Genomic DNA, 9,821 nt, shown 5'->3' on the forward strand with positions numbered 1-9,821 from the left:
AACTCCGCATTATATTTAGCAGCCTTTAACCGCCGGGGCGTGAGGCATGAGGGCAAAGGTAGCGCTGAGGGAAGACAACCCGCGGCGCCTCTGGGCGTGCCGGGGAAGACACGGGGCGGGCACCGAAGGTGGAAACGGGCCATTTTGGGGAAGGGCCATTTTGTGTGGAGCCCAAACAGCGGCCGCGGGGCTGGGAAGGAGCCGTGTGGGGGCCGTTGGGCGCCTCCCGTCAGGAGGGAGGCGGGAAGGCGTCACGTGACCGCGGGGCGGTGCGAAAAGGCGGGAAGGGGGGAGAGGAGGGAAGGGGGCGGGAAGGAGGTGTGGCCAAGCAAAGAGGGGCGTGGCCAAGAAAAAGAGGGCGTGGCCAAGCGGAAAGGGGGCGTGGTTAAGCGCAGGGGTCTTCCGGGAGGCGGGGCGTGTGACGCAGTTTCCGCTTCCGCCTGGGCGTGAGGGGGTGGCGGTGGTGCTGCGGGGCCGCCGCCTGCTGCCTCCGCTGCGCTCCGGCCTGCGCCGCGCCGCGCCCCGCCGGCAGGTACCGGGATGGGGCTCGGGGCCGCCTCCGGCTCTGCCCGGTTGGGCCACAGAGCCCGGGGCTTTGTGGGGTTGGTGGGTGCCGGCAGGGAGGGGGGCGGCGGTGCCGGGCCCTGCCTCGGGGTGGGGGGCGGTGAGGGGCGGTGAGCTGGGGGGTGGCTGGGGCTTGTTGGCGATACTGAAATAGGTGTGCGCGGTTCGTAAATAGCTTTTTGTGTCAAATCTTTCTGCTTAAAGAGAGTCTCCGAGCCGGTGTGGCGTTCTGAGAGGTGAATTTTCGCAGAGGTTGCTGTATTTTAAGGAGGTGGCTCCTCAATGACTCAATGGAAAAGCTAGCGCCCGGCGGTATCGACCAGCATGTTTCCTGGAGAGAGAGTTACTCATCTGGCAGGTCTCATCTGGGAGGGAGAGCTTGTTTCGAGGTGGATGCCTCAGGAAACTGCTGACCTGAGGGTGTTGGTTCAGCCTTCTGGTCAGTAGGCGTAAGAAAAAAGTGTCCTTTCTTCTAAACCAAAATGAAAATGACCCACCCCGAAGGTTCACTTCCCTAGACCAGTGATGTGCAAATGAGTGCTAAATGTCAGCCCGATCCCATACAGCATCTTAGATACTTCTGGAACTTAAGTTCATTGCAGCATGCCTTAGCAGTGCCAAAGCAAGAAGCTAAAGGTACCAGCTGTATCCATGGAGTGAGGCTGTATCCCAAAGAGAGCTACCCTGGAAAAGAACCTCTGTAACAGAGCAGGGAGGTGTGGGGCTTTGTTTGTCACTGGAATGCGACACGCAGGTCTGATGTTGCTTTAAAAGCAGTGCAGCTGAGGAGGATGCTTGATGGTTAGGGTCAGTCTGTCTCATCCAACCAAAAATGCTGGTAATTCCTGAGTAAATCGTGTTGATAGGAGGAGAGTTCGGGTGTTCCTTACATCACCTTTACAGCTCGTTCAGGAAGCCTCCCAAAGAACCGATAATGGGAAGTTAAAGCTAGAAATGAATGAAGCATCCTTCTGGACCCAAGGATGGTGTGATGTAAATGGGCTGCGTGGCTCTGAAGGAAGTTCAGAGGTAGCTGTGGGCGATCTGTTGTGGTTTCTGTGAGCTGCTGGGCTAACCCCTTCTGCGAGGTGCCCAGGGCAGGGAGGCGCAGAGAGGAGTTGTCTCTGGCAGTTCTCAGCTGGCTTTGTCCCACAGCTGGCAGGCACGCTGCCCCTGAGAAGCGATGTATATTTTCTGCTTTCAGGACCATCTGCCTGTGGTGTGGTGACCACCAGAAACGATCAGGTCTCGTCTTGGTGGGGAGGCAGCTGTGAAACCGAGCAGCCTGTCATATGTGGCAAACTGGACTGGATTCCAGTTCCTTGTGGCTGTGGGTTGTACAGGTCCTGGCAGCTGAGGGGAGCTCTCTTCTGGGGAATTGCTCGCTCTGGTAGCTGGTGACTTGCAGCACGTGTGGCAGCACACGTTGTTGTTCTTGACTAAATCTGTTTTGGAAATCTGGAAACAAAAAATCCTCCTTCTGCCCTCTTCTGTCAAAACAGACGTGCTAGAAGCAGAAATCACCACATCTAGAGTAGCTGCTAACAACTAACTATTGTTTTTTCTCTTAAGCCTGTTCACGAATTAGGTTTATTCCCCAAATAACCCCATGGGTCAGAGCAGACAGTCACAAGGTACGCAAGTGCTTCACAAGAGGCCTTAAAGATGGGGAAGGACAGCTATAAAATGCTGATTCTTAATGCCTGGAGGTAGAAGCTGCAGAAATTTGCGTATTTTTGAAAACATTCAGGAGCTGTCAAAGATTTGGTCCCTTCCTTTTTATCCCTGTCGGGTGGTTGGGCTTATGTGGGCAGAGATTTGGTTGGGGCTGGGGTTGTGCTGGAGGCATTAGTCATGGTACGGTGACAAAAGAGCCTCGTCGCTGACAGAGCCGTGCCACCCGGTGGAAATGTAGCTGAGCCTGTTGCACCTAGGAGGCTTTTTCCTGCGTTTGAAAGATGATCTTGGAGACGGGAACTAAATCTGTCACAGCGAGCCTTCGGAAAATGCCGTGCGGTTGTAAAAGTGGGAAAGATTTAGAAAGAGGAGGAAAAAGTGTTTTGGACAGCTCTAACGGGGGCCACCGGGGACCAGTGGTGGAGAAAAGCCAGGGAGGGCAAGAGCATGGGAAAAAATGCTTCTGCAGCCCTCGGTTTCGGTTGGGTTGGATGCGAGCGGGGAGGATTTATTGCTCAAAAAACATTGCAGAGCTGCTCTATTGTGGAAGCTGAAGGATTTAGTGCGCCACGCGGAGCATTGCGCTTCCAGGAGTGGGGTTTTCACAGACCCCTCCGAAAACTGCCGTGTATTTCAGTCCGGCCTGAATGCTGGTGGTGGAATTAGCCTGCTGGTGCTGCTGTAGGGGCACTTCTCAACCTTTTTGCAGCCTGGAGCCCTACAGACTCATCTCGCCTGCTGCTGGTTAATTCCTCGGAGAGCTCCTGGGTGCCCAGGAGGCCTCAGGCTCCGGGCTGAAGTCATCTTCCCTGTGTAGTTCCTGGGTAGGCACAGTGAAGTGCTCTGTGCCATGCTCCAGTTCACTCTGGGTTAAAGGACGAGAGGGATTCTGCTCCTTTTTTCCTTTTTTCTCTCCCCTCACTGCCCAGAGACGTTGGTCAGCTCTCCAGCTTCCCGCTTGTGGCCGTGTGCGCTCTCGGGGGTGCTGCTGGCAGGCTGTGTGCTTCTGGAAAGCAGAGGATGTTTGCAGGGGCGGCGGCCTGCAGAAACAAAGGAAATCCTATTTCTCAGCACAGTGGATGCGAGCAGGACTTCAGCTTTAACGCTGCCACTTCTGTAGTCCTTCTGCGCCCTGCTAAATTACTTCAGCTCCTCGGGCCCTCCTTCTATTCGCTCAGCCCCAGGAAAGAATAATTTGAAATAGGTTTTAAATGTGGCAGTGTGGTGATGTAAAAATATCAGCTACGAGCCCTGTCATTCTCTACACACATCGGTGCTTGTGCAGCGCTCTTCCAGGAAAGCTTCAAGAGAAAATGAAAGTCCGTTTGCTCACCCTGCCAGCTCTGAAAAATCCAGGCAACAAAATGTATCAGCGTGTTTTTCTGAAATCCTGAGCCCACGGGAGCTCTGAAAGGGACCGAGCTGGAGGTCCTTGACCTGACAGCATCTGAGATTTGCATCGTTTGTGAGCCTCGGGCAGCTCTGCGAATAAAATTGGTATCTCTGTGAGGTTTGGATTGCAATTTGGAGCTGTGCAACCTAAACAGAGTGTGGATTATAGATGGGAAGTACAGATCAGCTCGTGTGGTGCCTGAAGGGCTCTGACAGCAGCAATTCCTTATGAAAGGAAGGTGGCAGGGCGCGGATTAAGTGGATGTTTAAAAAAATGTCCCCAAAGCGGGCCAGGCTGTCTGCAGAAGGATCCTTGACATGCTTGGCACGGGCCCTACGTGCCAAATGTTGCCAACAAATGTTGCTGTAGCCTGCCTGCCAGAGGAGGGGAGCTGCTCAATCTCATTACGGGCTGTGCCTAGCGGCAGGTTTGTTCCTCACAGCCGTGCAGCAGAATCGTTTCCTTAATTTTCACGGCACAGCAATATTTTGGGACTAGCAGCTGATAAATATTGGGGCCGGTTGGTGTTTTGTGGGCAGGCCTGTTTCTGCCGTAGCCATCCGCTGCTTGGCCTTGGATTTCCTATGGGCTGTCACAGGATCTTCTGAGTTACCCCTAGGTCTGCTCCCTCTCTTCCTCCTCTCCCTGGCTCACATGCTCTGACTTTCTCTGTGGGCTTTTCCCGGTCTCTTGTCTGTCTGTTTTTCAGTTGGATTCACCCATCCCATCTCTTCTGCCTCAGCAAGGATGATTTTCTTGGCCTGTTTTGGTGCTTTCCGTTAACCAGCTCTTTTGCATATGAATACACGTACACGCGCATCTTTGGAAAAAGTTATTTTTGTACTTGGCTCTCGATTAATGATTTTTCTGTGTTTTTGTGGGTTATATCAAATAGCTTTGTGCCTAGGCAAATGGAGCTGCAGTGCCACTGAAAAGCGAGGATCAATTTCTGTTCCATCCCTAGTTCTTGTAACGAACCACTGGCAGCATTTTTAACAGGAGTGGTGTCTGTTGAAGAGAAAGGGGGCTTTTTGTGGTGGGTGCCTCAAGCAGCTGAGCTCTTGAAAGGAGCAGATCACGTTTTGCTGGTGATTTTCAGTTGGTTCCTCAGCTCCAAACAAATGGCTGCTGATCTGAACCGATTAAATACAAAGCTACAGGTATTTGTAGGTACTTGAAGGAGCTATTGCTGTTGTCAGCCGCTGTTAGAGCTTTAACGAGCCTTTGTTGTCCTGCACGTAGCCACTGGCTTCCACCAGGGCAGTGTCTCTGGAGGTCAATGTGCATTTCTTCAAGGGTTTATCTGATTTCCTAGGCATAACCTGGGGATTTCCCTGCCTCCACAGGGGTTTGGTTGCGTGGCATGATCACAAATAACTTGGGGAATGAGAGGAACAGCGTCTTGTTGATAGGAAGGCATCCAAGAAAGTAAGGCTTAGGGAATAAAATGGCAGATATAATTCAACGTGGAGAAACGTGATGTAGTGCAGAGTAGATGGCTGTATTGAATTTATTCAAATACAAACGATGGGCTGACCCTTGCTGCAGAAGAATTGAAGCATTGCTGCAGAAGTCAGCTGGGCAGTGAACAAAAAAGCAGATCAAGTGTTAAGAAGTATTAGAAAGGAAATAGAGGACAAACCTGAACATAATTATGGAGCTGCATAAAGCAGCGCTGCTCCCACACTTTGAATGCTGTGCGGTTCTTTCTTGTCATTCGTCTCCAAGGATAAAAAAAGAATTGGAGAAACCTCAAAGAGAAGCGGTGAGAATAATCAAAGAGATGGAGTGGGTGCTGCACAGGGGTCAGGGAGATGAACTGCATCTCTTCCCGGAGAAGGAGCAACTGAAAGAAAAAGGGGGAAAACGTACAGAATAATGAGCAGCATGGGCAGGGTGGGTGAGAATAGACCTGACGCCTTCTGAAGACAGAAGAATGAAGGAGCCTCACCTGAAACTGGGAGGATCCGGCTTTAGGACAGAAAAGGGAGGCGCCTCTTTGTGTAACACAGCAGCCAGATGGAGTTTCTCCTCAGAGGATGTTGTAAGTACAAGGAGGAAGCTAAATGGGTTTGTGGAAGCGATATTTTGAGTTTTATTCCATAGAAACTGCCTGTAACTTAGTAAATCTGAGCCTAGTAAGTCTCGGCTTAGAATAGCTGAGGAGTTAGGCTGTTGTGCCTGCTGTTGTTCCCTTTGTGGTCACTGTTGAAGACAAAATGCAATGCTGAGAAAATGGCCCCTTGTTCAGGCCACTGCTGTCCTGAGATTAGAATATTCTCTAAATAGTTTTTTAAAAAAAAAAAAAAAACAGTTGTAGAGAAGCCTCTAGTTATATGCACAAGATCTGCATGACCATGACTTGAAATTTTGTGGGAGCATTTAAACCTATATGCTAGGGGCTGTCTGTGCAGACCTCAACCCCTGAGATCACTCTGTTAAAAGTCAGGTTTTCACCGCCTTTAACCTATTCACAAGAGTTTTTTTTTGTTTGTTTGTTTGTTTTTTTATGGATTTGGCTAGGCAGGAGTAGTTGTGAAGCCTTGGGACAGGTTGCTCAGGGAAGCGGTTGACTCAGCACCCCGGGAGGTGTTCAGAAGATGCAGTTGTGGTGCTTAGGGATTAGTGGCACACTCAGCACCGCTAGGTTAATGTCTGGATGTGATGATCCTGGAGGTCTTTTCCAACCTAAGCCATCCTGTGAGTCTGTATTTTGCACTCTCTTCTTATGTTTGTTGTTCTACACCCTCCCCTAAGACCTTCTGGTTGCAATTCCACCTGCTCTTGGTCATCCTTTTAAGATTTCTTCGCCTCTAGGCAGTGCCTGTCAGTCAAACCGAACATAACATCGGATTTGTGATGGCTGCCTTTTCCTGGGGCTAATAAAGATCAGCAGTCAGTCAGTTTTCATCATGCTGAAGCTTTGGAAGGCTTAAGGTGAGGTCGGTGCCTTCATGATAGCACACAACTCCTTGGTCTCTATTTTCAACACGTCTCGAGTGCGGAGAGGTTGGGGATCAGGCACGCAGTAACAACGCCTTTGCTGTGTCTGCGTTCAGCTGAGGCGAGCTGGCTGCAGGCAGTAGAAGTAAATAGATGCATCTACTATCTTTGGCGTGTCTTAAATCCATAGATAGCTCTTCTGCTTCTGAAAATAAGGTCTGAATGGGGGTGTCATCACGTTTAATTTTAGGGGCATTGACTTCACCTGCAGGCAGCCTGCCAGAGCTCCGGAGTCTCAGTTTAGAAAAGATCAGGAATACGTCACAGGCATCGCTGGCTAGGCTGCCTGCTTGGTATCCTAGGAAAAAAATGTATGGATTCAATATTGGTTTTCATGGCATGGTGACCCTTTTACTTTGTGTTGGTCCTGTTTTGAGCTGAGACAGGTGGAAGCTCGAGTTTTGTTTTTTCATGAGACCTGTAGCTGGTGTCTGCGTGGACCCGAGTCATTGGGATAGAGCTGTTGCTGAGAAGTGCTGTCACTGGACATCTGTTACCATTTGAAGGAGACAAATGTGGAATTTGTTAGGAACTCTTGCTTGATGTACTTTATTTTCAAGAAATTTCACTTTATATTACCTTGCTTTTCAGCAAAATGTCTGGAACTGATGATTTTTCGGTAAGTAATGTTTTCTCCTTCCTGAAGATCTGCCAGTTGTTACTTCATTCTAAAAGTTAAGACAATTCTCCAAGAAGGAGAGCTTACAGCTGAGCTTATTTCCCTGCTACTGCAGTAACCGTGCTTTCCTCTTTAGCTTTGGAGGTAACAATCTGTGAATGTTTTATGTATAAATCTGCTGCGGGCCTTGTCTCTTCTGCTGTGGTCCTAACAGAGGAGCTGTATTTTAATGGTGTCAGAAGAGCAATAGTGGGAACTCACGAAAGTCTTTTTGGGGTTTGTGCTGGAATAGCTTCTTGCTGCATGTGGCAGGTTGCCTCTTATCTGTGGTTCTGGAGCTGCGGCATGTCACAACACCCTTCTCCCTCAATGGCAGAAGGGAACGTAGCCAAGTAGCTCTTTTCTCCTGCTTTGGCAACCCAAACGCATTTATCGCAGGTGAATGTGTGCAACTGACACATCCCGTAGGCGCTTTGCACCCTCACTGACGCTTTCTCTCTTAGTTGGCAGATGCTTTACCAGATCAGTCGCCTGCTAAGACCTCCAAAGTGAGCAGCACGAAGCCCGGCCAGCAGCCCGGTCAGCCTCCGCAGGGCTGGCCGGCGTCGAACCCCTGGAACAACCCGAGCGCTCCCCCTGCGGGGCCAGCCGGCCTGCCACCCAACACGTCTGCTTCCAGCGTGCCCTTCGGACCTCCTCCAACAGGAATGTATCCTTCAATGCCCCCCGGACCGCCTGCTCCATTTCCTCCTCCTCCTACCGGACCCTCTTGCCCTCCTCCTGGAGGGCCGTATCCGCCCCCAACTGTGCCAGGTCCTGTCCCACCAGGGCAGTATCCGCCACCAAACATGCCCTTTCCAGAGCTTCCAAGACCTTACGGTGGTCCGACGGAGCCAGCTGCACCTCCGGCTCCCGTTGGGCCCTGGGGATCCATGCCCTCTGGAGCATGGGGACCAACAATGGGAGGGCAGTATCCTGCACCTAGCATGCCATATCCACCCCCAGGGCCATATTCTGCTCCTACCCAGACTCCAGGGGCTGCGCCAACAGTACCGTGGGGTACGGTCCCGCCCGGAACGTGGGGACCTTCACCGCCAGGTCCGTTTCCTCCACCTGCAGGATCATACCCGGCTCCAGGACTATATCCTACGCCCCCTAATCCTTTTCAAGTGCCATCTGGTCCTGCTGGTGCTCCGTCAATGCCTGGTGGTCCCCATGTGAGTATTTATTTTGTTTTGGCTTGAATTATGCAAATCTGTAAACTTTTAAGCATGGAAATGCAGTAGCATAAGACCTATTAATGCAGGTAAGGACTTGGAGCATGCCTGACTCGTGAGTCAGAGGAATAACAGCCAGTTTTGTTCTTAAATACTTAACTATATATGGCAGAGTGGTCAAATTTTGTCAAGTTGGGGTGTGTCTAAGCATTATGATGTAGTGGACTTCCACTATTTGGAAAGCCTTCTCTAAAAGACAAAAAGAAAAGTGGAGAAGGCTTTTATATCTTCTGAATATTATTGCTAGTCTTGTATTACAGAGAGATCACTTCTAGGGCATGTAGGTAGGGAATAACAAATTGTAGAGATACATTCTTAGTTTAAAAAACAAAATTATTGTGTTTGTGGATTAACTGCTTTGTGAAAACCCTCTACTGACGATGCTTTCTTGTCTCTTGCAGCCTTACCGTTGAAAACATTCTGGGCAACAAAGTACTGTAGCTTTCCACCTTCATCCACTACTTACAGAGATTTTTACAGTTTTTGTTTCAGTAATGTTTGGGGCTATGAAGAATACTTGCCTCTTGTATGTGCATTTGAGGTATGAAGGAGCAATTTGCTTAAGTTTAACTTGCTCATATGCTAGCATAACTGTTCGGTTTAACAAAATGAGTGTCAAAGAGCAGAAATAACAATAAACGCGTGGTTCTTACCTTGGCAAATACTCCTTGGAAAAATGGGAGTTGCCAAGTAAGGATTATAAAGAATCAGGCCCAAGGACTTAAGAATTTTTAAATTTCCATGAACGCTTTAAGTCTTGTTGCCAGACTTGTGCTGGTTATTGAATGGATGGATAGTCATATCTTGTCTATTTTCAGGTTATTCTAAAATGTCAATAAAGAGTATTTCAAGATTTTTGTCAAGAAATCTGATTTTTGAACATGCTACAGTAATTCAAACTAAAGAGACAGAGCGTGTGAACTTGAAGGCTTTCTCAGCATTTTGTATATACTCAAAACAATTGCTCAGTCCGGGACTACGGGAGAGAAGATCCGCATTCGAAATACTTGGTCTGGCTTGTCAGCACACTGTTCATGTTCACAAACAGGCATTTGTGTGCAAAATAACAAAATAACCTGGATGTGCAGTTCACTTTGAATCAACCAATGTGAGTTTCGTGCATGCAAATGAGGACAGCATTTTGCCACTTCTCATTCTGTGGTGGTTGGAAGTTTGGCTTGGTCGATGTAAAGAGAAATCGATTCCCGCTTAGGTAAGGTACTTCCCCATTTCCAACCTGGGTCCTAGTCGTTTAAAATCTGTCTGCGGGGTTGTGTGAACTCAGCAG

The 9,821-nt window shown here is 49.5% G+C and overlaps 1 protein-coding gene across 1 annotated transcript; it reads left to right on the plus strand.

The window, feature by feature from the left end:
- Window positions 1-446: 446 nt before the first annotated feature.
- Window positions 447-9,386, plus strand: MAPK1IP1L (mitogen-activated protein kinase 1 interacting protein 1 like). The gene is made up of 4 exons (XM_032188706.1): window positions 447-532; window positions 7,229-7,256; window positions 7,760-8,473; window positions 8,935-9,386. Exons 2-4 carry the CDS (start codon window positions 7,233-7,235, stop codon window positions 8,944-8,946), a joined length of 750 nt encoding a protein of 249 aa, XP_032044597.1. The 5' UTR covers window positions 447-532; window positions 7,229-7,232; the 3' UTR covers window positions 8,947-9,386.
- Window positions 9,387-9,821: the final 435 nt, after the last annotated feature.

Source organism: Aythya fuligula, chromosome 5 (assembly GCF_009819795.1).
Source record: "Aythya fuligula isolate bAytFul2 chromosome 5, bAytFul2.pri, whole genome shotgun sequence".
Classification (NCBI taxonomy): domain Eukaryota; kingdom Metazoa; phylum Chordata; class Aves; order Anseriformes; family Anatidae; genus Aythya; species Aythya fuligula.